This window comes from Penicillium manginii, assembly GCF_028828005.1.
Source record: "Penicillium manginii strain IBT 31320 chromosome Unknown utg000004l:1.0-7231830.0:1.0-7236170.0, whole genome shotgun sequence".
Taxonomy (NCBI): Eukaryota; Fungi; Ascomycota; class Eurotiomycetes; order Eurotiales; family Aspergillaceae; genus Penicillium; species Penicillium manginii.
Window position 1 is genome coordinate 4,277,437 of NW_026643105.1, and position 24,348 is coordinate 4,301,784.

The window sequence follows — 24,348 nt, forward strand, 5'->3', positions numbered from 1 at the left end:
AGAGTAGTAAGGTCTCCATTAGTGCCGAAGATTGAGCGCCACATTGCAGACTATCCCCCTTTCTGCCGCCTTTTCCGGATAATAGGCCGTCGGTCGTCATTGCAACCTAGAATCTGGTACCCCCACAGGAAACTCTGCAAATAAGAGAGTTGTCTGCATGAGAGGTTATCGTAAACCCGGTCCGATAACTTTAAGATTAGGCCATACTCCGGGCAAGTGTTTATCTTTGGCGTCCGTTTTCGCCGGAATTGCCGGTTCACCGGTCTGCCACACCAACGGTGGAGTACTTGGCTATCTTCGACTTGGACTTTGCCGATGGTAGCGTGCGGAAACCAGGCGGGTTGCAGATCTCTTGTAAATTTCCACCTATCGCGGGTTATCTTCGGTACTTGGTGGCACTAAGTTGGTGGCATACTAAATAACTAGCTTCTGCTGTACGGAGTACCCCGCGTTGCTCTGGGTCGACAATGTGGGGAAGCGACTAGGGTAAATAGCGCCGTCAATCCCGAAAAACTGCGATTATTTATCTCAATGAACCTCCTACCTGGCTCAATGCCACGAAGAAAGTGAGATAAAGACTACTGGTTTGTTGTTTGAGAAAGTTGGTGATCTGGACTTATCAGTACACACACTCAAGTGTCGACGATGGCCGGCTACTAACCTGTACCTGTACCATGGTTCCAATCATGCATCCACGGACTCGGACTCCCAAGAGCCTCAATGTCGGAATCTTCGACTGCAAAATAATTATTGAGGGGACTGGGTGTGGACTATCTGATCTGGAAGAGTAGGTGAATTGGAAATATTTGTTATACAGTCCTAGTGGAATTAACTGCCGAGATCTGAAACATGCCGCTACAGAACGATCTGGCTGATCGTGTGAAACGAATGGAAACAGAGAGGAGCATTGAGTATACCGGTTTGAATTAAAATGAAGTATTAATTCTAGTAGTACTGATATCTTATGAAGCTCTAGGGCTGTTAATAGCTATACTATAAGTATAACTAGAATCCAATGCCCAGCAACACAGCCCGGTTATTAATAGCGCCTGGGTGACGCATGCTCCCAACGTGTCAAGTGGAGCGCCGATCATGTTTACTTGATACAAATAACATTTCATTCCAACTTGCCAGTCTGGACTCACTCTCACTCCCTCTCACTCACCTTCATCATGCGCTCCAAGATGCGCTCCACCAAAATCACCTCGGTGAAACCATCCATATACCCAGCATTGACCTTCAACATCATCCGCGCCTTCGCCCTCCTTTCCTCCATCGTCGTCGGCCTGATCCTCGCTGTGTTTATCTACCATCTCCACGCCGACAACTACAAACTGCCTTTTGCCTTTTTGATCGTAGGGCCCCCTTCCAGATACTCCCCAGATCACCTCCACAAACAACAACAAGCTGACTATACCCTCCCACCATCAACAGCTCCTCATAACAGCCGTCTTCTCCCTCCTCAATGTCCTCTTCACAACAGTCATAAACTGCAGCTGCGGCCTCTCGCCCAAACTCTCCATAATCTTCAACATCATTATCCTCCTCCTGTGGCTCCTCTCCCTCGCCCTCCTTAGCTACAGCATGTCCAGCACAATCCTCACAAAATGCACAACAACCGACTGGGGCAACTCAACCGGCATAGCCGTCTGCCGCTCCTACAAAGCCCTCTTCTCCTTCACCGTCATTGGCACAGCGTCTTACATCGCCTCCGTCGCCCTGAGACGTCATCGTCCGCCGCCGCATCAACAGACTAGGCGTCTACAACCCGATGGAAAGCGCCGCCATGCTGGGCGAGGACCCCGCCGACGTCAAGCTGGCTAATCGCCGCAGTGATCCGTTCGCGTACGATCCCGACCCAACGCCGCCCGTCATGGCGGGTGGAAATCACTACGGTGATGTCCCAGCCTATTCGCATGCTTATTCGCATTCGTATTCGAATTCGCTTGATCATGCGCAGGCGCAGGAGTCGTCGGGCTTTTTGGATAATGCTCACGCTGGGACGGGCCCGCGAGTGAGATTTGGTTCGGATCATGGTGGTCAGTCTCAGTCTCAGACGCATTATGATCCGGCTGGGTACCGGTGATCAATCTTGACATCTTCATGAACTAGTGATGACTTTTGGGGGATTGGCCTTTTTATTTTTGACTGATGAGACTGTTCAGCAAGCGCGTCTTTTTCCTCTCCCCCCCTTTTTTTCTTTTTCTTTTTCTTTTCGTTTTCGGCCACTTATGATCATCTATCCCATGAGATATTCGGCCATATATGCCAGTGGGTTTCATGACTTTGCTACTTTGGGAGTTGTGTGTTTAGTTCCTCTCCGACCGCTTGGTTAAAACTTGAAGATTGACCGCGGCTGCATGGATATGGCGGCGTTACGAGGCCCGATGAAAATAGGTCACTTGACGATCTGGATGGATATTTGGGATCTTCATTTAACTAGGGTCGATAGATAAATCAATTATTTCTGGAATCACTCGCAAGGCCAGGCATATTCTGCGTATCCCAATGTAAAGATCAGACTCATTTTATCGGTTCATATCTAGGTAGCATGGACTAAGCACTGCGTCCGACGAGAGATTCTATCAAGGAGAAAACAAATGGCCATCCAGAGGTAGGGGGAAAGTGAAGAGAGAGAACGAAAACAAAAATAAAACAGCATTATGGCGCGCTTGATATTGACAAGATGGGAGTGGTATTTTTCGGACGCAGAAACCAAATTCCAAATTCATAGGCGTTGCGGGCGTTTACATGATAACCTCGTTAGCGACGTCCTAAAATCCTGGTTAGTAAAGGACGGAAGGAAGCGGAGGGGGAATGAGAATGGGGATACACGTACTCGCTTGAGCTCCTTGTAAGGAAGGCAGACGCAGTTCTGTACGCGAACCTCGTCGCCGACAGCACACTCCTTACCCAGGATAGTGATGCTCTGGACTTTAACGCCCTGCTTCACAATACTGGTAGAGTGGCTGCCAATCAGGATGGGAGTTCCCTCCACGCGAGCCCAGGCGCCGACCCGGCCGCTCCAGCCAATGATCGAGTGCATCACACAGGCATCGTGACGAATCTCCACATCCTCGAGGACAATTGAGTCCTTCACACGGGCACCGGCGCCAATGACAGCACGAGGCCCAATTGACACGTTAGGACCCAACTTCGCGGTCGGGTCGACGGTCGCAGTAGGGTGAATAAAAACAGGAGGCACGATGGTGGCAGAAGGCGGGGCCAGCTCCTCCGATTGTGCCTGGAAGGCCTTCTGCAGGTAGAGGGCGTTGGCGGGGACAGCGGAGCCGGCGCTCTTGATCTGGCGCCAGAAATCCTTGGTCTCGTGGACGAAGAAGCGGTTGCTGTCTGCGAGGTCGGAGAGGATGTCTTGCTCAAGGCGTAGGACCTCGCTCTTCTCGGCTTCATCGTCGTCTCCGGCGGCGGCGACGAAGGAGGATTCGAGGTTGTCGGAGGAGGGGTAGGAGAGGAGTCGCGGGCGGGTGGTGCGACGCTTGATGGCACTGCGGATCGCGGGGAAGATGCACTCGGTGGCGAACAGGTAGACACCACAGTTGATCAGATTGGATATGTGAGACTCGGGCTTCTCGACGTAGTGGAGGACTCGCTTGGTGTGCGAATCCGAGACAATGCAACCGAAGTTGCTGGCCGCATCGTTGCTAACTCGGGTGCCCAGAATGACCGCCTCGGCATCCTTCTCTTCGAACAGAGTCAACATCTCAGTGAGAGGGAACGAGCAGCAGACATCGGCGTTCAAGACAAGCAGACGCTCCGGCTTGCCCTTCAGGATCGCATCGCGGAAGTGGTACAGTCCACCTGCCGTGCCTAGTGCGGTGTACTCTCGCAGGTACTGCATGCGGAACTGGGGGAACTCCTTGGACGAGTCCTTCAGGAAGTCGCGGAAGACCGATTCATCGTAGTATCCGACCAAAATAACCTCGCGAACATCGGGAACCTTGGCGATCGCCTTCAGGCAGTGGTTGATGATAGGGTGACCGGCGACTTCGAACAGGGGCTAGTATCGGGGGATTTCGGTCAGAGATTCCTCTGATACAGCGCGATGTGTGAATTATCACTGAGATCTAGTACTCACCTTGGGAACATCAAGTGACAATGGGCGGAATCGAGTGCCTCGCGAGGGGCCGCCGACCTGTTGACTTGTCAGTTGTATCGTGGCGGGGGAAGCATTGCGTCACTCACCAAGATGACAGCCTTGGTGGAGGACTGGCCGGACTGGTCCCGAATTGGCACTTGTAGCATGGTGAAAGAAGAGAGTTGGGAAGAAAGTGAGGAGAAGAGAAGAGAAGAGAAGAGAAGCAATGAAGAAGAAAAGCGACGCTGGCCTCAAGCTTGAGGCCGGATTGGGCGTCGATAGGCTGCGGGCGCCAAGACTCGGTGGGGCGGACCACCTGACTTGGTTGTATACAGAAATTGTAAACAATCAATGCTCTATGAGTAGTATTAGTACTCTAGTACTAGTGGTCCAGTACTAGGAGCAATTTCATGAACCAATTCATAAAGAGACTATCTAGGCAGCTCTGGGAAAATCAAAGGCCAAGCTCGAGATCTAGCATATCTCAGGCTGTTTACTCTAGCAGTTTACTACTCTACTCGTACCTAGCATAGATCTGGAAACGTTAAGGTACCACTCGGTTGACAAAGTTTGCTTTTTTTTGACTTTTCTTTTCTTTTTCGACCATTCCCCTTCTCTGAATTTCCCTTTAAAAATCCCACACATTTTGAATCACAGATCTCATTCAAAATTCAAGATAATTGTGCAACCGTAGTGGTCCAATGCTAGAATCAACATAGATCATACACCCCCTCACATCTCCTCCCACCCGGGAACCATGAGAGGATCGGGAGAGTCCGTCATAGTCTCATCTTCTGAGATTTCCTCTGTTCGTTCATACTCTCTAAGCGACTGCTGGGCTTGCGCAAACTTGTGTTGATCTTTCTCCAGCCTGAGTCGAAGTTTCTCTCTTTCGGGATCTTCAGAGAGAAGCAGGATGCAACGCTCACGAGCTATGAAAAGATACTCTTAGTATATTTACTCAGTATGGCTGCGGGCACTCACAATTGGCGTCGATTTCACGACGCAAAACGGTCACAAGCTCCTCCTGACATTTCCAAAACACCTTCATGTAAGCGCTCTGGCAAACGACATCCGCGAAGCGGAGGCTAGCGATCGAGTAATAAGCTCGAGAGTTCGGTTGGAGAATTAGTATCATGATATCAAGAAAGGGAAACACAGTACTTACTGCCATCATCTCGATTTCAGGCCAGTATTCATCTGGGCCAAGCTCGGACTTCTCCTTCAGGCTCTTCCATTTCTTTTCGTCACTGGGAATATTTTCGCCATTTTCCTTCAAATTCTGCCTGAGACGGAAATCACTGCGGCGATCGGTCAGGATCCTCAGCGACTCTTCCATTTTGCGCTTGTGGAGATCCTCAGCCAGAGTAAATGGCTTCCCGATCTCGGCGTTGTACCTGTCCATGCAATTCGCGTAGTATTCCTTCTTAAGCCGGTTCAGAAACGCCTCAATGATACGACTGAGCTCTCGGAAAAGCTCAGTTTGGCGGTATGGACCCATGACATGTTCCAGCGTCTCCAGGAGCACGCGTTTTGCCATTTGGTGGACCGAACTGACAAATATTCCGAGAGGCTTATCCCAATGCTGGGCGCTCATCTTGTTGAGGGCATCCACGGCTCGAGGGTCAGTTTGATTAGGAGCCCCGGCACGCTGGAACTTTCCTCGGAGGTCTCGTAGTCTTGAAAGCGAATAGCGATCAGCTGCACGATTCCAGGTTTCGAACTCCGGAAAGGTGTACTCTGGCGGGGGCTTCAAGCCTGGCTTTGCCGCACTTGTCGGCGGAGAGGTTTCATCCTGGCTAAAAGCTTTACGCTTGGATGGCGTGACCGGAATTTGCACATCCGGTTCTCGTTTGATGATATCAAAATCATCGATCCTCGACTGGATGGTCATGGCGGGCATGCTCACGGACAAGGCAGTCTTGAAATCCCGCGTGAGGTGGGCGAATTCCTGCTCGGAAAAAGGAGCGTCGCTGCCAGTCAACAAGCACCGGAGCTTCTGGTATAGGATTGTGAGCATTTCGGTCACAAGTCGCTGCGCATCCTCACGTGGGGTTTCGGGGAGGTCCTTCAGCTTGTCGTCGATACACTTGGCCTTTTCATTGACCTTTTTGATGATGGATGGCAGCGATCTTTGGATCTGGTCCATCAAGACATTTGACAAGGCATTTTGGAGGTTTTTCACACCGAGACGACTCCGAAAATGATTCATGGGGGCGATGCTCCAGATTTGGTTCGAAAAGAACAATGTCTCTTCCTGGCGGGCCTGGGCGTGGCTCACATCGGGGTCAGGGTTATTCTTCACCACGTAGTATCCGTGTCCCAAGGCGAAGCTCTTCCCTTCCAGAATTTCGATCCACTGATTGAAGGAAGAAAATTCGCGAATTGCAACATGCTCAGGGACGCCATTGGACCCGCGATCGAAGAATGCCAGACGATCGGGCTTGGTTAGAACGCCTATGGTGCGTGCTTCGGCGCCTTTGATCTTTTGGATAATGCCACCTGCACTTGATACTTCGGCATCGCCAGTCATCGAACGAGTCAATAGGACAATGCAGTCTTGGTCGGCAGCATGTTTCTTCACAAGATCTTCAATCAATCGCACGAGATAATTCTCCTGTGCATTCTTCGCCTGCCGAATAACGCCGGGTAGATCATAGAAAGAAAGAGTTGGAAGATCAGGGCCGGAAATGTTCAGCCGAACAATGTTTGGAGAAAACTCCTCCGTGTTCTTCACGAGTCCATGTGAGCGGTCATGCATGGCGACGGCATTCTTCCCAGGGACAAAGGTCTGCGAATCCACGTCGGGATTGAGGATTGCTGTTTGCGCCCATTTAATCGCCTCGGCGATTTCGGATCTGTCCGTCAGCACACAGAAATGCTCATTGTCTGGAGACCCAGACCCCCAGCATACCCAGCGACCAATGACTTCAGTCTTCTTGTAGCTCTGTCGACGGGCCTCGTTGGGCTCCCAGTGATATGGCCGCGACAGAGAAACTATGCAGTGCCACGACTGTTCGACATCACTTTGCGCAAGGTTGATCTCAAGTGGGCATCGTGTGCATGTACCTTCACTTCGAGGAACTTTGATTTCCGAAATGGCTTCAATCAACGAGCTCTTTCCAGTACTCTGATCACCGACGACGCAGATTTTAGGCAAGGCGATGTTGCTATCTTCAATACCCAAGTTTCGAAGGTCTTGAATCTTCTTGATCAGACCTTTCATGTCGAAAGTGAGGGCATCGAGCGTGGCAGATCCACTCGGCTGAGAGGGGGCCGTAACGGGAACAATGTAGCTTGGGGTTGTAATGTCTATCATGGGCCTGCCTTTCTTGATGTTAGAATAAAGTAAATGATCAAGTCAAAAAAGCGATGGATTGTTTACCTTCGGGTTTAGGCTGCACGACCCGATGGGTACGCGCCATGTTGTCCTAAATGGCCTTTCTGGTCCACCGCCAAGTGATAGGACAAGTTGATAGATGAGGAAGAAAAGGAGTCGTACAGTTTGCTTGAAGGATGTGAAGAAAATACACTTGGTGGAAATGATGGGTGTGGAGTAGAGGGTGGAGGGTGGAGGGAAGAAGAGGAAGAGAGAGGAGAGAGGAAGGAGATGTGAGAAGGTAAGAAATAGTTCGGGTAGTGAATGGGTGGAAAGGAAGGAGTAGAGGAGGAGGGAAGAAGGGGAAAGAAGGAAGAAAAGAATGAACTGACTGCTCTTCCGAAGAGTAGCTGGGGCAGCCGCGACTTCTGTGAGGTTAGGTTGAGGAGGGTTCACTTGGCTGATTCGCCAATGTAGGAATAGCACATTTTGGACTCAGCATCATACTTGCAAATGAAAGTTTTAGAAATCAACAAATGAAAATAAGAATAATGTTCGAAATATTGCATTTCACACGATGGCTGAAAAATCCATTTCGCCCCTAGATACTGCAATCATACTACTGACACTGACCGGTCCAATGACGTCGAATGCTAGGAGTCTTGGAGGAGACGGGTCTATATAGAGGTAGGTTCAAAGCTGTCTGGTAAAATCTACGGATTTATCCAGTTTCTCGGACCAAAACAGTCTACTTTTACCGATTATTCTTCCAATTCCATATCAATGTAGTCTGTATAGTTCGGACTTGGCGGTTGGCGGGGTACAAGCCCCACTTTTGTATACCCTAAGCCCTAATCTCCAGATTGGGCACCCCCCATGGTGCCATGCAAATGGATGGAATTAAGCCATTTGAACATAGGTTTATAGAAAACGAAGGTCATTCAGCTGCGATACAGTTCCCCATGATGTTCGTACCACTATATAGCTATAAAATTATACAATGACTCATGTATCAAGTATTCTGTATGTAACTAGTTGAGTCATGTACTTTGTAGTTGCCCGACCCAATCAGACAAGCCCCCCGCCATGACCGCCGCCCAAAATTTCGCGCGCCCCTCCATTCATTCTCCCACTATCAACTTCCTGATCCCCATCGCAATCACCCATTATGGCGGATTCCAACCCTGTGCAGGATGCCGAGGCATCCATGGCCAAGCTTCTGCTCGACGAGGTCACCGGCGAGAAGGTCTCCAAGACCGAATTGAAGAAGCGCCAGAAGTTGCGCGAGAAGGAGGCCAAGAAGAAGGAGAAGGAAGCTGCTGCTCCTCCTAAGCCCGCCGCCGTCAAGAAGACCTCTGCTGAAGATGACGAGGCCAACCTGACTCCCAACGTGCGTCGAACAATTATATCTCCATTCCCCATTCTCGTCCGACTCCGCCGGCTAACTCGTGTGCGCGCCATCTAGCAATACTTCGAGATCCGCAGCAAGAGAATCGATAAGCTGCGCCAGACCAAGAGCCCCAACCCTTACCCCCACAAGTTCCAGGTCAACACCGATCTGCGCCAATTCCTTACCGACTATGCCTCTCTCGCCAAGGGCGAACAGAAGCCCGAGGTCAGCATCAGCCTTGCTGGTCGTATCTACACCAAGCGCTCCTCTGGCAACAAGCTTCTCTTCTATGATCTCCGCGCCGAGGGTGTCAAGGTCCAGATCATGTGTCAGGCCCAATTCGCCACTGGCAGCGCCTCCTTCGAGGAGCAACACGAGCACATCCGTCGTGGTGATATTGTCGGAATTGTCGGTTTCCCCGGCCGTACCTCCCCCAAGAACCGTGACGATGGCGAGCTCTCTATCTTCGCCACTGAGCTTGTTCTTCTGTCCCCCTGCTTGCATGCCATTCCCTCCGAGCACTACGGTTTCCAGGACAAGGAGCAGCGTTTCCGTCAACGTTACCTCGATCTTATCATGAACGACCGCTCCCGCGAGATCATCCGTACTCGCTCCAAGATCACCAAGTACATTCGTGACTTCCTTGACGAACGAGAGTATGTGCTATCTTTCAATATTTCCCATTTGATTTTCAAGTCGCATACTAACTTAAGTTTTCTTCTCTAGCGTATGTTTATCACGCCGAGACTGTTTTCGGTTATGTTATTAACCTAGTCAATTTTGTTTTCAGTTTATCGATGTCGAGACCCCTTGCCTTTCCAATATTGCCGGTGGTGCGACAGCCAAGCCCTTCATTACTCACGTATGTCAATCTGAGCAAATTCCCTTCGAATTTCAACCGCTTACTAACTAATTTCTGCCGGCAGCGTATGTGAAATGTCCCTCTCATTTCAGATCTTACAGGATTTGCCTGCTAACCTTACACTTACTAATTCAAAGACAACGACCTTAACCAAGAGCAATACCTTCGTATTGCCCCTGAGCTGTACCTCAAGATGCTCATTGTCGGTGGTCTCGAGCGTGTTTACGAGATTGGCCGTCAATTCCGTAACGAGGGTATCGATCTTACTCACAACCCTGAGTTCACCACCTGTGAATTCTACTGGGCCTACGCCGATATGTTCGATGTGATGGATCTGACCGAGGAGCTTGTCTCTGGCCTGGTCAAGAAGATCACTGGTGGATACGAGACCACCTACCACACCCAGACTGGCGAAACCTATAACGTCAACTGGAAGGCCCCCTGGCGCCGCGTGGAGATGATCCCCGCTCTGGAAGAGGCCACTGGCGAGAAGTTCCCCTCTGGTGACCAACTCCACACCAAGGAGACCAACGAGTTCCTCCAGCGCATTTGCAAGAAGATGAATGTGGAGTGCACACCACCCCTGACCAATGCCCGTATGTTGGATACTCTGGTTGGAGAGTTCATCGAGGAGACTTGCATCAACCCTACCTTCATCACCGGTCACCCTGAGATGATGTCCCCGCTTGCCAAGTACTCTCGCGACAAGCCCGGTCTGTGTGAGCGTTTCGAGGCCTTCGTTTGCAAGAAGGAGATTTGCAGTAAGTGCTTCTTCGCCCAACCCCGAGTGGGATATTACACCGATGCTAACCCCATGAAGACGCTTATACCGAGTTGAACGACCCCTACACCCAAAGAGAGCGATTCGAGGAGCAGGCCCGCCAGAAGGACCAGGGTGATGACGAGGCCCAGCTTATCGACGAGAACTTCTGTACTTCCCTGGAGTACGGTTTGCCCCCTACTGGTGGCTGGGGAATGGGTATTGACCGTCTGGTCATGTTCCTTACCGACAACTACAGCATCAAGGAGGTGCTTACCTTCCCCATGATGAAGGATGACAAGACCGCCGCGGCGGGCAAGTCTGTCCTTGACGCGACTGGCGCCCAGCCCCAGCCTGAGGATGGCAACCGTATGTTATTAGTTTCTTGCAATTTCCACGAGCCGATATCACTAACGCTGAATCTGCAGCCCAATAACTGAATTAGGTATTGATGGAGGGCCATATTGACTAGACCGATATGTGACGATTGTGCACTGTCTTTGGCAGTCTACATACATGGATTTTATACGAGAGATGCATGACATAAAGAGTGTTTTCACCACAAATCAAAACAGTTTCGAATTTCCCATTTCAAACACAGTTACCTCAAAAATACAGTAGTGGTTAGTTTGAAGTTCTTTGGGCCATTATTATGAGTCCTTTACGTGCGATGCTGTGAATTGTATAAAGTGCTTGAAGGCTCTCGCCATCGGATGCCGCAACTGCCCTGCCGCTCCAGCGCAATGTTTCCCTCCAAGCAAGGAAATTACCGGTTAATGCTGGACGGAGCCTTCCAGAGTGATTTGCTATAATTTAAATGAACGGGCATAGCCATTTTTGATCTTCCTTTCCTCCCACCACCCTTCATCCTTGCCCATATCCAACCTTCTGTTCCATATTTCGATTTAATCCATCATGGATGAAACATCATGCGATGGACAGGGCAGATTGCCCTCGCTTCGGGAGCTCGAAATCCAAAATCTCATCCATCCCGGCCAAGTTACTCCGCGTCCTGCCTTGATGACAGACCTTCCAGCACGACGACCGATGATTCAGGCTCATCCAAATGTGATGGAGATTGGCCTGTCGCCCCCAGGCCCTTCTGATACAGTTCGATTTCCCACGATGGACTCTCCCAACAGACATCCATTTCAAAGCTTCGGAACCCGATTTGAATCCTTCGATCCTGTATGTACTTCCTGATCTCATAACTCTTTCATGGTAGCTGATATACAGTAGTGGTCGATGCCGCCCCTGTTCCCATACACAACGCAGATGGGAGGTTATCTCGGGCAGGATGCTGATCCAAACAATCCATCAAGTGCTCAAAGAGCACCCCATTCAGACATGGGGGATACTGGATATCATTCTCAAGGGGAAACATCACGATCCATGGATCCTCAGTCGACCAAGCCAGCCCCATCTCCAGGCCCATCGCGGCCTGCGCCAGAGACATCCTTCAAAGGGCCTGAGCCAGTAACCCCGAAATCTGAACTCGACAACTCCAACGAGCGGGTCGAGAAGTCTGAGGCCCCAGCACCAAAGCGCCAGAAGAGCCCCCAGAAATTACCCAAACAGGTCGTCACGAAGTTCGAGGACATCCCCGCCCACACAGCGAAGTGTGACGCCTGCAACCAGCGGAATAGCAAAGGCATGACCCGCTGCGCTGGCTGCGGCTGGCAACTATGCCAGGGCTGTCGCCAGAAGCGTGGCGGAGACCTCACTCACTCAACATTCGACTGTGAGCACACGGAGGCACAGCATCTTCGCTCGGCAGGTGAATCTCTTGCCACACCCCCAGCCTCCAATCGGTACGAGACACCAGCGCCTCAAACGCCCGAGGAAGTTGCGGCGTCAATTCTTGTTGGCCGGTATCAAACACCAGTTCCTCCATCCCCTGAGGAAAATGCCGCGGGGATTCTTCTGGAGATGAGTTCGTCGCCTACGGCGGAGGGGAGTGCTAGTGAGCTGTCTTTTGCTCGCGCTCGCTCGGAACCTTCGACGCCCACGCCGGCGGCTCGGAATAATCCACCAGGTGTTCGAGCTTTTGCCGACGATAGTGACGAGATTGTGTCCGCGCCTTCATCCATTGATCTTGATGGGACCTTGACTCCCCATGACTGGGTGCGTCGCAACCCTACCCGAAACGCTCGTCCTCCTCGGGCTAGATTCGATTAGACTGGCCTCGAAGTGATCATCAAACAAGGGCGGAGGAGGTGAGTATTTGCCCAGTTGCGCGAGTGATGTTAAATCAGTCCGTTGGTGTGGGTGTGCGGAAAAAGCAGCGAATCGGAAACCTGCTTTTTTTCAATTATGGGAACACGTGAGATATGAAACTCGTTTTGATGAATAGAATCTCAAACGACTTTGGCGTTGGAGGTAAAATAGTTTAAGTTCAAGTTGATTTGGTCCATAGTCTGAAATACCCATCTAAGCATGGACCTTGAACGTAAAGTAATCTTTGACCTAATGTCTTAGTAAGGTTATTTCTTTGCAAAGGAAAGTGTAATCGATCTAATAACTTGAACTGATAGTATTTAATACAGGTATAGGACCTAGCATGTGGTCCATAAAATAGAAAAGGAATGGAGATGGTATCAGGAAATCAACTTCAAGGTGAGATGTCTCCGATATCTGCCTCGAGCAATATATTCGTACATCCAAAGACTGTTTGTTTTTTTTTACAATCTCTTCACAGCAGACGCAGAAGTAGATGAAAGCTGTTGGCTGCGAGCCTTGGCTGCCATTTGCAGCAGCTTAGCTGTGCGAGACGGGTGCCAGACACGGCTACCCAGGACAATAACCCAAGTGAGAAGGAACAAGCTACCAGCCTGGTGGGCAGAGGCGAGTGGGGTTGGCACAAGATAGAGCAAAGTGGAGATACCAAGGCCGACCTGCATGAAAGCGAAGCCGACGACGCCGTGCATACCCTTACGGGGCGGGGGGGCAGGATGCGCTTCACGGTGGGTGAGCGACGGCTATAAGCCCACAAAGCCATAATGGTGGTGAATGTTGTCATGGCGAGAATGCGGTGGTCAAGCTGAACGAGGGAAGGGTTCTCGAGCATGTTGCGCCACCAGAGGTCGGAGCGATCTTCATGACGAGAGTAGTGAGCGTCCCATAGCTCAGAGCTAGGCGGTGCAAGTCCCTTGCCCATGTATGGGAACTCATTGTAGATGAGACCGGCATCGAGGCCTGCGACGAGACCTCCAGACATAACAGTAGTGAAAACAAGCAGAGCAAGACCCGCAACGGAGCGGCGGAAGATTGCCAGTCGTGGGTCCCGAAGGGCCTCAAGCTGCTTCAATCCCGAAGCAGCATCAGCCATCAGACGGTTGGATCGAAGAATGGCCAGTCCATTCCACAGCATAGCGACATAGCAGACAAAGGCAGCGCCCAGGTGAGCCGTCAGACGGTACTGGCTGACACGCGGGTGGCTACCCGGCGCAAACAGATCATCCTTGAGACCAGACTTGACCATCCACCAGCCGAGGAATCCTTGGAAGCCAATGAGACCGGCAATTCCGAACAGACGCCAGGCCATGGGAGTCGATACCTTTTTCCGAGCAACAAAGTAGACCGCGGGAATAACGAAGGACATGCCGACGAATCTACCCCAGAGACGGTGGATCCATTCCATATAGTAAATCGACTTGAAGTCGTCCAGATTCATGTGCGAGTTCAATTGCTTAAATTCGGGGGATGCTCGGTACTTGGCGAACTCGGCTTCCCAGTCTGCGGCGTTCATGGGTGGCATGGAGCCGGTGACAGGTCGCCATTCCGTGATACTCAATCTGCGAGCGATAACTCCGTCAGCATCCGAGGGTCCAGCTATGTTCTTCGATTGTGAATGAGGCAAGGGAGCAATGACCATACCCTGATTCCGTCAAACGTGTCAATCCACCAAAAATGACAATTCCAAAAACACTCGCGGCACTAGCAAGGAGGAAGTAGGCAACCGACTTGTCGCTGATCTTGGGGAAGCTCGACTTGGCTTTGGCAGCGGACTCCTCGGCAATAACAGTCGCGGCAGGCGCAGCAGCAGCCGCGGACCTTCTTAGGCTGGAAGTGAAGAATTGTCGGTTTTTATCGGAGAACAGGGGCGTACGGATCTTGTTGGGTTGGAGGGATGGCATTGCGCCGAAGCGACGGATGGATTTGGCGGCATTGGCGTAACCCTGGTTGCCCAGGCATTGGCGGCAGGTGAAGAGTTCTTTGGACGACAGGCGAGGCACGAAGCTTCGCCATAATGACGCCGAAGTCCCTAGGGAAGCCATGGCGACGAGGTTGGGGGAAGGGTAACTTGCCGAGAAAGAAACGAAAGTCGAGATTCGGAACTCGGACATCATAAGATGCGCGGCCGAGCGCCAATCAGCGCGCAGCGATTTGCGTGGGCATTGCATGAGTACTAATTACCTTGGGATACTATATTTCATTCATTTAGCATGTCTCTTAAAGGTTTCTACGAATAGTGTAGATTTTGAATTGTTTATTATACTATACAAATAACACAACTTCGTCAACATGCCCAGGTGTACATACAAGTACTAGATTCATTAAACTGTTACCCTAAATTGCCCTGCTGAAGAGTGTGCCACTATGAAGTACTTAGGTACTTATATTGCATGAGCTTTGGACATATCGTAAGAGCTCCAGGGCTGGAGAATGTGTAAATGGGATTGGGCATATTCGAGTTCAATCTATTAAGCCTTTATTTTCGTAAGAAATACTACTACTAGTACTAGTAGAGGTCCTTGCAAGTAGCCTTTGTTAACTATTGGTGCCCGGGTGCCTGAGGCAGAAACATCCGAAGCTCAGCTCAGCTCTTGCGCTTTCAAGTTGTTGATCTGCAGCCTTCATCCCCCTCCCTTCCGAGACGTCGCAATGTCCTACGCCGTCGAGTCAAAGAAACGAAAGTTCCACCGCGTCTTGGAATCCATATCCAAGCCTGCGACTCCCGAAAATGCCCCGAAATCATCAACCGCAACACCCGCGACAGTAAAAGACCGTCTACCAACCAACCTCTCCTCCATCAAGAAGGTCCGCCTGAACAACAATGACAAAGCAGACTTGACCTCAGTACGCAATTCTCTGTCGAATATATCCCGCTCCACAAATCATACATCGTCTATATCCCCAAGCAAACGCCCGACTTTCGCCCCATGGGATCGTGACATCTTTCTCGAGCGGCTCGAGACCTTTCGTCGCGTGGATAGATGGGCCACCAAACCTACCCCGATCAATGAGGTACAATGGGCAAAGCGCGGTTGGGTATGCAAGGATACGTCGCGAGTGGGCTGTGTCAGCGGCTGTGGGGGCTCAGTGGTGGTGAAGTTACCGGACGAGATTGACGAGCTTGATGGATACGATGCGGACAAGGTTCAAGAGCGCAAGGAAGTTCGTAAGTACATGCTTTTTTCTTTCATTGCTTGGTTTCAGTACAAATTGGCTAATGGCATTCATCCGACTGGTAGGCGAGAGACTTGTTGAGGAATATGTAACATTATTGAAGGACGGTCACAAGGAAAACTGCCTTTGGCGGAATAGGTCCTGCGACGGTACTTTGATCATGTCTTTTTTCAGTTTCCTTGCATCATTCTTTCTGACTCTTCACAGACACCATCCAACACCTGCCATTGAACAATACAGATACGGCTATATCTGGTCTCCAGGCCCGATATTTGAAGCTGGTGGATATGAAAGATAAATTACCGGCCGACGAAAACATCCAAACGCCCGAGAGCTGTGACCTCGATGGAATAATCAAACTACTTCCAGAAGACTGGTTCAAGAATCCAGCATCTTCCCCAGAGAGCGCGAACGAACAAAACACTACGGATGGCGACGCTCAAGTCAACAACGACAATCAGGGATCAGTTCCAGCCCCATCAATCGACAGGCTACAATTGATCAACAAACGAGCGCTAGCATTATCCTTATTCGGCTGGGAGTCGGTGGGCGATGGGGCTGCTGGCTTAGTCTCATGCAAGGCTTGCTTCCGTCGTCTGGGCCTCTGGATGTACAAACCCAAGGACAACGGCGATGTCACAGTCTATAGCTCCTTGGACGTGTCACAAGAACACATGGAATACTGTCCATGGATTGACCCCATCTCCCAGAGTGGCACTGGCAAGGCAAACGAGAGAAAGGAGAGCCTGCGCAGTGGTTGGGAAGTGGTCGCCGAGGCCGTCAAAGTCAAGAATCGCCGGTACCTCCGTTCTGCAGCATCTATGGATACACTTCGCAGCGAGGCCAACACGCCGACGCCCGATGATCCTCATAATGGCGGTGACGAAGAAAGCAAGAAGAAGGCTGATCGTGAATGGTGGGCCAGGCTCCGACGGATCCGACAATCATTGACGACCAAGTCACCGCGCAAGACAGCTCCCGAGTAATGTCTTTTTTATGAATTTCGCTCTTGACTTTCTGTGAGATATTTCAAATCACATATGCGCGGTGTTGGAGGATGACGAATATATAACTCTGGGCATGGCATGCAATTTACTCTCTTTATCATAATATAACGACCATTGACAGCTATCGCTGTATCTTCCGTGGATATCTATCTTTTTTTCTTCATAGCTCAATCATCCAGCTCGCTGCCGCACAACACGCTAACTTCCGAAACAACTCCAAGCTCTGAGGCTGATTCTCGCAGCAAATTGCCACCATCCGAGGTCTTCATACACTTCCGGTCTCGCATCCCCAGATTTCACAAGAATTCTAAAGCTGGGTGTGGTACCACTACTAGCTCTTGAGCCTCCCTTATGGGCTCAGCTTTGATCATACAGACGAGAGCTAGGACTCCCCCGATTTCCAAGGTTTACTCCACAGCATACCTACCTTAGGTATCTCATCTACCGCCAATCTCCTGCGACTCTTTTTGCACGCTCTCAATCTTGGAACTGAGAACTCATCCTCGACCACCTAACTATCTGCCCAACCCAAATCATTCCAAGGTTCTCATTCATCTGCCATTCCCAGTGACAGCTACTCGTGAGTAGGATCCTCCTAGATCTACTACATCTGCCTCCCACACCTGGGCACTTCCCCTCTTCAACTTTTCACACCACCCGACCGCATCTATGCGACACAGCCTTATATCTTTTTCCATCTGAAAACAACTTTCTGTCTCCTTCATCTGCCAGTTCCAGTGACGATTTTTTGGCGGTAAGATTGGCCTCCCAGATCTGCTGCATCTACTTCTCTCTCTTTCTTGATTTCTCCTACTTCACCCACTTTTCATATTATCCCACTCCTCCTATTCGACGCAGCCCTACATCTACCCTACTTTCTGGTCTCCTCCATCTGAAAGACTTTCCTTCTCAACAATGTCGTTGAATAACATTCGTTTCGCCTATCATTTCGAGAGGTAGATTCGCTGTTTGCCCTGGCACCAACACTCCAACAGGTATGGTCAACCTGGGATCCCATGTTCCTTAGGTACGTCTCTCCGCACTTTTCTTATTTTCTTCCTTCCCTATTTCGTCCTTTCTTTCTCTCTGCTCACATTTATCCCTATCGCCCACTCTCATTTTTACCTACACATCGCTTCTTTCTTACACATTCATCTCGAATAGCCATCGGCAATGGACCAATCCGCTCTACCACCAACGCCCGATCCTGACAACCTTGATCCAGCCATGACGATGGCTTTGGATGCTCCCGTGATATCCCCTGTCGCTGAAGTAAGCGATTCAACGACAAATCCTACGGTTACCACTATGATTGATCAGCCAGTAGCCGATACGACTTCCACCACACACCTAAAGGCCAATTCACCTAAGATTCTTACTTCCGATATCACTATCAGCGGTACAGCTACAATCGAACCGGGGAAGCAAAAGCAGAAGACAAAAGGTGCCAATATCTAACTTCGAGCTTTCCAACAAAGCTAAAAGAAGCATAAACAAAGTATTCTCTAACAACATAAACGACGAAACAGATCTTCCAAGCACCGAAACAGAACTCAGCGATGAACAGATATCATCTCTCTTTTATCAGCCCCCTACCGTGCGCAAAATATATACGGTTTACTTCAGTAAATCTACTGGCCGAATCCATACCGCGGCTAGGAGATTGCTTTTTCAGAGAGGAGAGGACAACAACTTATGTCATCCAGACCATGTTCTGCAATCAAATGATCCGAAATGGAGAAAGACGTTGCTTTGGTATGAAGACCCGGACAACTACAACTACAAAGGAGAGTTTTTCACTCGCAAGCGCATGAGACGCACGATTGACCCCATGGGATCACAGCCAGACTTCGAAGAACTGGAACTTCGCACGACAGATGAGATCTCGCTTCTCACCGATTCTATCCTCAAGGAATCAATCAAAGCGAAGCGAAACAGAATGTTTTGCGCGCGGTTTGCAACCCGGGTGTAGAATACAGCTTGATCTTGCTTGATCTTCTCAACAATCTTAATCGAGTTTCGCGATCTTGCCTCGAATTTGAGGCAAAACGGCTGAATGAACCAAAAGATATCGGCTTGGAGGGGAACCATGGCGAAGGAAAGGCCGATCTTAATTGATCTCTTATTCATTAAATATCATCGTGCGTTCGGTGTTGTTTGATGTTTTTTTACGTTCAAGTTTCAAATGGCCGGTGCTTTTTTTGTTGAAATCTCTCAGATATTCCGATCCTGGCCGGCGTTGATTGCTATTTATGCTACTTCCACCTACGCTTAGGGTACAGTTCGCCAAAAAGTTACAGCTCACCAAAATGAATTTGCTTTTGATCACCAACTATTTTCCCTTCCTCCTACTAGTTCCTACTAGTTCTACAAAGTAATCCAACTCATTTAGTACAAACAGATATCTGGCTAGGAATCCAGGTAGCTACATAAGCAGCGAATTGAGATTGTTCGAAATATAGCTTTTGTAGCTACTAGCACAAGTTAATACCACCAACTGGCAAGCGAGCAACTCACGATGTGATTCGCCAACAGCAGCTGTTGACCCACCGGGAGCTCCCTTCTCCCTCCGCACCGCAAGATTACTTTCTTTCCTCTATCCTTCCACCACCTCCAAACTCAAAAACTATCCAGCAATCTTACATCTCACTTTCTCAATTTTTACTCTTGAACGGGCTAGTCGAGCCCTACCACCGCTCTTTCAATTTCGGCACTTCCAACTCAATTCCACCGAATACCTCACCACTCACCAAGCACAACGGACAAATTCTCAAACACAATGACATCCCCAGGCCCAAGGGGATCTGCGCCGAGCTCCCACGATAACTCCGAAAGAAACCACACCTCAAACTCCCCAGGCCCCACATCGCGCCAAAATGGAAGACCAGACGACACGCCCAGAACAAACGACGAGACCGACCACTCGAATCCAAGGCGCAAGCGAGTCCAAGAAAGACACCAAGTACGCAGGCGCGAACCAACCCAACCATCCGTATTCTCGCGACGTGGTCGCTCCCGAAGTCCCAGCAACAGAACTCAAGATGACAATTTATCCCGACGCTCTCGATCCCCTCTCCGCCCTCGCTCGCTGACCCCCGAGGCGCCAAAGCGCAAGCGGCCCGGCGGCGGATCGCGCATGGGCATGGTCAACCCGGAGGAGATGCGTCGGCGACAAGAGGATCGCGAGCGTGCCCTCGAAGAAGACGCCATGCGATCGTCGCGGGACCGCGGCGTCTCGGACGTCGTGAGGCAGCACTACAATGCCGTCCCCGAGCGAGGTCGGGAGTGGCGGAAGACAGAGAGCAAGATCAAGGGCCTGCGCAGCTTCAACAATTGGGTGAAGAGCACACTTATCCAGAAGTTCTCGCCTGATGAGGATTTCGCTGCGCGCTTCAATGATACGAAGGATTGGGCGGATGATGGTCAGCGTCCGCCCCTGTTGACGATAAGCGGCTGCTTGTCCTTGACCTGGGATGTGGCAAGGGCGGTGATCTGGGGAAGTGGCAGCTTGCGCCGCAGCGGGTGGATCTCTACGTTGGTCTTGACCCGGCCAATATCTCTATTGAGCAGGCGCGGGATCGCTACGGGCAAATGCGTAGTGGTCGTGGACAACGTGGTCGTGGCCGTCCGCCTCCTCCGCTGTTCCATGGCGAGTTTTATCCCAAGGACTGTTTTGGCGAGTGGCTGGGTGATGTTGGCATTGTGCAGCAGGTGGGCATTGATTCCAATGCCGGGCCGGGCGGTTCGCTTATGGCTTCGCGGTGGAGTGGTGGTGGCGGCTTTGATGTCGTGACCTCAATGTTTGCGATTCACTACGCATTTGAGAGTGAGGAGAAGACTCGACAGATGCTCAGCAATGTTGCCGGTTGCTTGAAAAAGGGTGGTCGTTTCATCGGTGTTTGCCCTAACTCCGATGTTATCAGCAGCCGTGTGAGCACTTTCCATAAAAACCGCAAGGAAAACGAATCTGCCAAGCCTGCGGTGACTGAGGAAGCACCAGAGGATGGTGAAGTCCAGGAAGATGAGCGCTGTGAATGGGGTAACGATATCTATCGCGTACGATTCCCCGGGGCGACCCCAGAGGATGGCATCTTCCGCCCGCCGTTCGGATGGCGGTATACCTACTTCATGCGAGAGGCTGTTGAAGAGGTTCCTGAATATGTTGTTCCTGGGAAGCATTCCGAGCGTGAGTACTTCAATTTCCAAGGCGTTCGGTTGATCACCAACTAATGACTGATATTGATTAGGTTGACCGAGGACTACAATCTGGAACTCCAATACCGCAAGCCTTTCTTGGATATCTGGGAAGACGAGAAGAATGATCGCGAGTTGGGCCCTTTAAGTGAGCGCATGGGTGTACGCAACCGGGCAACGGGCGAGCTGAATATGACCGATGAAGAGAAGGATGCAGTTAGTAAGTTTACTTTATCCTTCCAGCCTCGAGAGATCAGCAGGCTAACCTTATAGGCTTCTACCACGCGTTCTGTTTCTACAAGGTCTGATCGCGTTGTTAATATTCCTCAACTTGAAAATATGCATAGAAAACTTGAAGAGAGTTGCCTACCAATAAAATATGGAAACTGATAGAAAATAGCTCGCTAAAGAATAAAACTAGTACTAGCAATTGATTTCAAGATTGAAACTTTCCGAGGTTGGAACCTTGGAAGTTAGTAGGACCCCAAGAGCTTCGGTGAGGAGTAGTCTAGGGCCCTAGGCAGTAGGTACTAGAGATATTCCCGATGCACCATACTCCTTAGGCCTGGGTAATTCGACAAAGAATCTTTGATCTGTCTAAGAATAGAGTAGGTAACATATACGGTGCTCAAGTCCTAGAATTATTGAAAGAATCTGATCTTTTCTTAACAATAGTAATTGTTACTTACTAGTAACAATATCCCATCCCAATTACCCTCATACTCTACCTTAAGGTCCTATAGGATACTCCTATAGATTGATAGTTGATAAGCTTATCGTGGCATGCACTGTAACCCGAATAGGACTAGCGCGGTCGCGACGCGTGGGATCCCATTGCATTGACACTTGGATTGCACTGCTTTGTAAACTTTGCCAACCTTGACACGATCACGAACTCGAAGACACCTCACTGAAAAAAACACCCTCGAACACACCCCATACACCTCTTGACCATATGCTGTCAACACCAGCGCGACAGCGCTCCACGGCATCCCAGTCCCGCCCGCCACCAAGCGCGCGCGGACAGGGCACCCCACGAACAAGCACCATCCCAGACCTGCCCCCATACGAGGTCCCAGAAGCACCCCTCACAGCCGAGTGCCAAAGGCAACTCAACTCATTGTTACAATCCCAACATCTACGCGATCTGAAGACTCATCTTGAACACGCCGCCGAGAAACTGACCGACTCCGCGGGCGAGGTCAACGAGCGACTCTGCGATGCTCGAAACCGATACCAGACCAACAAAGAGAAACGACGAAATGCTGGCGAGGACGAAAGTGACAACGAAGATGAGCAGCTCCAGCTTCTGGCCGAGAAAGAAAGAAAAGTAGACGACGTCACTGGGCGGATGGAGATGCAAATGCGAAAGACTATCGACTCCGAAACCCGCCTTTCCGAATTGATGGAATCCGTGCAAGGGATCGAGAGAGAGGAGGCGGAGGCTCTGACTGCTGCACTGGGGGTGCGCCAAACACGAGGCCAGCGACGCATGCGCCAACAACAACGAGATATTGACGAGGAGGGCGAGGAGGATTCAGAAGATGAGGACTACGAGGGAACACCTGAGCGCGAGATTCGGGAACGCAATGCGCAGAACCCGCCTAGTCGAAGATTGGACGATACACTGGTGAATGGAGTACAGGAATGGGACGGTCTGTCGCTAACCGAGCGGTAAGTTTGCTCTTGGGATTCAGTCTCAGTCTCGATCTGAAGAGACGCTTGACTGTCGGTCCTGGCAATCATTTTTTTATACAGAAAAGCTAACTAGAACCCGCATTTTTCCCATGCAGGTACGCCCGAAATAACAGTTATATCGGGTTCTATCGTATCGTACACGATTCAAAGTTCCCCGGCGACGAGGTACCGCCACTGCCGTCTTCTTCGACTTGGTTCTCGCATCTGGAAAATACAAATGGCGAGAATACATCTTCGGATGTCAATTCGTCGCGCCAGAAAATGCGCACGCGAAACCAACGTGAACCATCCCCGGCCGACTCGGACGACATTGCAATTCAGCGCGAGCGTATCTCCCTGAAATGCCCACTTACCCTGCGGCCGTTCCAGGACCCAGTGACGAGCACAAAATGCCCGCACAGTTTCGAGCGTGAAGCCATTACAGATATGATAGCGCGCAGTGGGAGGTATGCGCCGAATCCCAGTCAACCAGGCCGTCGTCTCCGCGCGGTAAAGTGCCCTGTGTGCTCGAATCTTCTCACAAACGAGGATCTTCGGACCGATCCGGTGTTGCTACGTAAGGTCCGACGTGCCGAGGAGTTGGAGAAGCGTGAGGCAGATGATGATGAGATGGGAGAAGGTGGTGCTAATGAGGTGACATTGGGAAGTGATGCCGAGTCGTCGGACGAGGATGGCGATGCGATGGATGTGGGTGGAAATTCTGAGTCAGACCGGACCCGGATCAAATCTGAGCCCGGACGTATTAAACGAGAGGGTACTATGATTCCACATGGGAGCCAACAGGTTGAGGAGATTTCGAGTGATGAATCCGAGTGAAAGGTTATGATTGTTACAATAGGATGGCAAATGGCATCTGGCATCTGGGATATATGGATATCACCCCGGATGGGATGGGTCTACCCGAGGTGGTGGGCCGAGATAGCGCGGGGAGAGATGGGATTTGGCATCTGGGTATGGTTCAGTCTTCTCTAGTCTAGGCCAACCCCTTTGGATGTTCCACTAGGCTTTCCTGGGGCAAGCCTCTGTTCCAATGAAGCCCTCCAACCCCACCGGCCTTCCTTCGATTCGTTCCATGGACGCCCCTTTTGCTTCACTAAAACCAGGGTGCAACCTGGTCGTCCCGATCCAATACCACGGCACCCTCGCTAGCATCACGCGACGGTACTTGAGTAGCAGATATCGTCCTAGCCCGTATCCAGGGGTTGGATGTACCAGTTCCCTCTGCCACTCCCTTCTCTGGTAAACGAGGTGTAGAGTGCAACACTGCTATCAAAGCGGGCGTTCCTATAGGGTCATGGCCCCATCCAATCAGGGGACCCCCGCAGTTAAGCTGTGAAAATGAAAAAGCCAAAATAATGAAATAAAAATAATAAAAATCAAAGATTACCCAAAAAGTCGGGGATAAGCTGATGTTACCTTGCCTCGTGGTGGTATTCCTAAGCTCCATACCATCTATGGAGAGAGCTAAAAAAAGTGTTGGAGATGGTTTCTTTTTAAAACATCATCCTTTTCTCTTTCCTTCCTTTCTTTTGCTTCTGCTTCTCAGCTTCGCGCTTTCCTTCCCTACCATTCCCCCCTCCTCCCCCAGATCTACAACAACTCTCTCCTCACTT

The 24,348-nt window shown here is 50.5% G+C and overlaps 10 protein-coding genes across 10 annotated transcripts; 7 read left to right on the forward strand and 3 right to left on the reverse strand.

Annotated features, from left to right (window-relative positions):
- Positions 1-1,172: 1,172 nt before the first annotated feature.
- N7533_005303 (uncharacterized protein) lies at positions 1,173-2,086 on the forward strand (the record flags this gene model as incomplete). Its single annotated transcript, XM_057101953.1, has 3 exons — positions 1,173-1,355; positions 1,435-1,732; positions 1,758-2,086. The coding sequence occupies 3 exons, from the start codon at positions 1,173-1,175 to the stop codon at positions 2,084-2,086; spliced, it is 810 nt and encodes a 269-aa protein (XP_056961583.1).
- A 661-nt stretch (positions 2,087-2,747) lies between these two features.
- Positions 2,748-4,263, reverse strand: N7533_005304 (mannose-1-phosphate guanylyltransferase; the record flags this gene model as incomplete). Its single annotated transcript, XM_057101954.1, has 4 exons — positions 2,748-2,774; positions 2,840-4,018; positions 4,097-4,153; positions 4,204-4,263. 4 exons carry the CDS (start codon positions 4,261-4,263, stop codon positions 2,748-2,750), a joined length of 1,323 nt encoding a protein of 440 aa, XP_056961584.1.
- A 565-nt stretch (positions 4,264-4,828) lies between these two features.
- Positions 4,829-7,415, reverse strand: N7533_005305 (putative dynamin GTPase; the record flags this gene model as incomplete). The annotated part of the gene is made up of 2 exons (XM_057101955.1): positions 4,829-5,028; positions 5,081-7,415. The coding sequence occupies 2 exons, from the start codon at positions 7,413-7,415 to the stop codon at positions 4,829-4,831; spliced, it is 2,535 nt and encodes an 844-aa protein (XP_056961585.1).
- A 1,168-nt stretch (positions 7,416-8,583) lies between these two features.
- N7533_005306 (lysine--tRNA ligase KRS1) lies at positions 8,584-10,867 on the forward strand (the record flags this gene model as incomplete). Its single annotated transcript, XM_057101956.1, is given in 6 exon segments — positions 8,584-8,805; positions 8,881-9,517; positions 9,532-9,578; positions 9,596-9,667; positions 9,825-10,428; positions 10,488-10,867. The coding sequence occupies 6 exon segments, from the start codon at positions 8,584-8,586 to the stop codon at positions 10,865-10,867; spliced, it is 1,962 nt and encodes a 653-aa protein (XP_056961586.1).
- Positions 10,868-11,342: 475 nt separating this feature from the next.
- Positions 11,343-12,605, forward strand: N7533_005307 (uncharacterized protein; the record flags this gene model as incomplete). Its single annotated transcript, XM_057101957.1, has 2 exons — positions 11,343-11,615; positions 11,667-12,605. The coding sequence occupies 2 exons, from the start codon at positions 11,343-11,345 to the stop codon at positions 12,603-12,605; spliced, it is 1,212 nt and encodes a 403-aa protein (XP_056961587.1).
- Positions 12,606-13,108: 503 nt separating this feature from the next.
- Positions 13,109-14,704, reverse strand: cox15 (cytochrome c oxidase assembly protein cox15; the record flags this gene model as incomplete). Its single annotated transcript, XM_057101958.1, has 3 exons — positions 13,109-13,321; positions 13,363-14,221; positions 14,304-14,704. The coding sequence occupies 3 exons, from the start codon at positions 14,702-14,704 to the stop codon at positions 13,109-13,111; spliced, it is 1,473 nt and encodes a 490-aa protein (XP_056961588.1).
- Positions 14,705-15,311: 607 nt separating this feature from the next.
- On the forward strand, positions 15,312-16,822 carry N7533_005309 (uncharacterized protein; the record flags this gene model as incomplete). The annotated part of the gene is made up of 3 exons (XM_057101959.1): positions 15,312-15,828; positions 15,902-15,985; positions 16,044-16,822. 3 exons carry the CDS (start codon positions 15,312-15,314, stop codon positions 16,820-16,822), a joined length of 1,380 nt encoding a protein of 459 aa, XP_056961589.1.
- Positions 16,823-18,016: 1,194 nt separating this feature from the next.
- On the forward strand, positions 18,017-18,815 carry N7533_005310 (uncharacterized protein; the record flags this gene model as incomplete). The annotated part of the gene is made up of 3 exons (XM_057101960.1): positions 18,017-18,115; positions 18,164-18,287; positions 18,373-18,815. 3 exons carry the CDS (start codon positions 18,017-18,019, stop codon positions 18,813-18,815), a joined length of 666 nt encoding a protein of 221 aa, XP_056961590.1.
- Positions 18,816-19,622: 807 nt separating this feature from the next.
- Positions 19,623-21,345, forward strand: abd1 (mRNA (guanine-N7)-methyltransferase; the record flags this gene model as incomplete). Its single annotated transcript, XM_057101961.1, has 4 exons — positions 19,623-20,377; positions 20,443-21,033; positions 21,091-21,257; positions 21,311-21,345. The coding sequence occupies 4 exons, from the start codon at positions 19,623-19,625 to the stop codon at positions 21,343-21,345; spliced, it is 1,548 nt and encodes a 515-aa protein (XP_056961591.1).
- Positions 21,346-21,992: 647 nt separating this feature from the next.
- Positions 21,993-23,551, forward strand: N7533_005312 (SUMO ligase MMS21; the record flags this gene model as incomplete). The annotated part of the gene is made up of 2 exons (XM_057101962.1): positions 21,993-22,711; positions 22,831-23,551. 2 exons carry the CDS (start codon positions 21,993-21,995, stop codon positions 23,549-23,551), a joined length of 1,440 nt encoding a protein of 479 aa, XP_056961592.1.
- Positions 23,552-24,348: the final 797 nt, after the last annotated feature.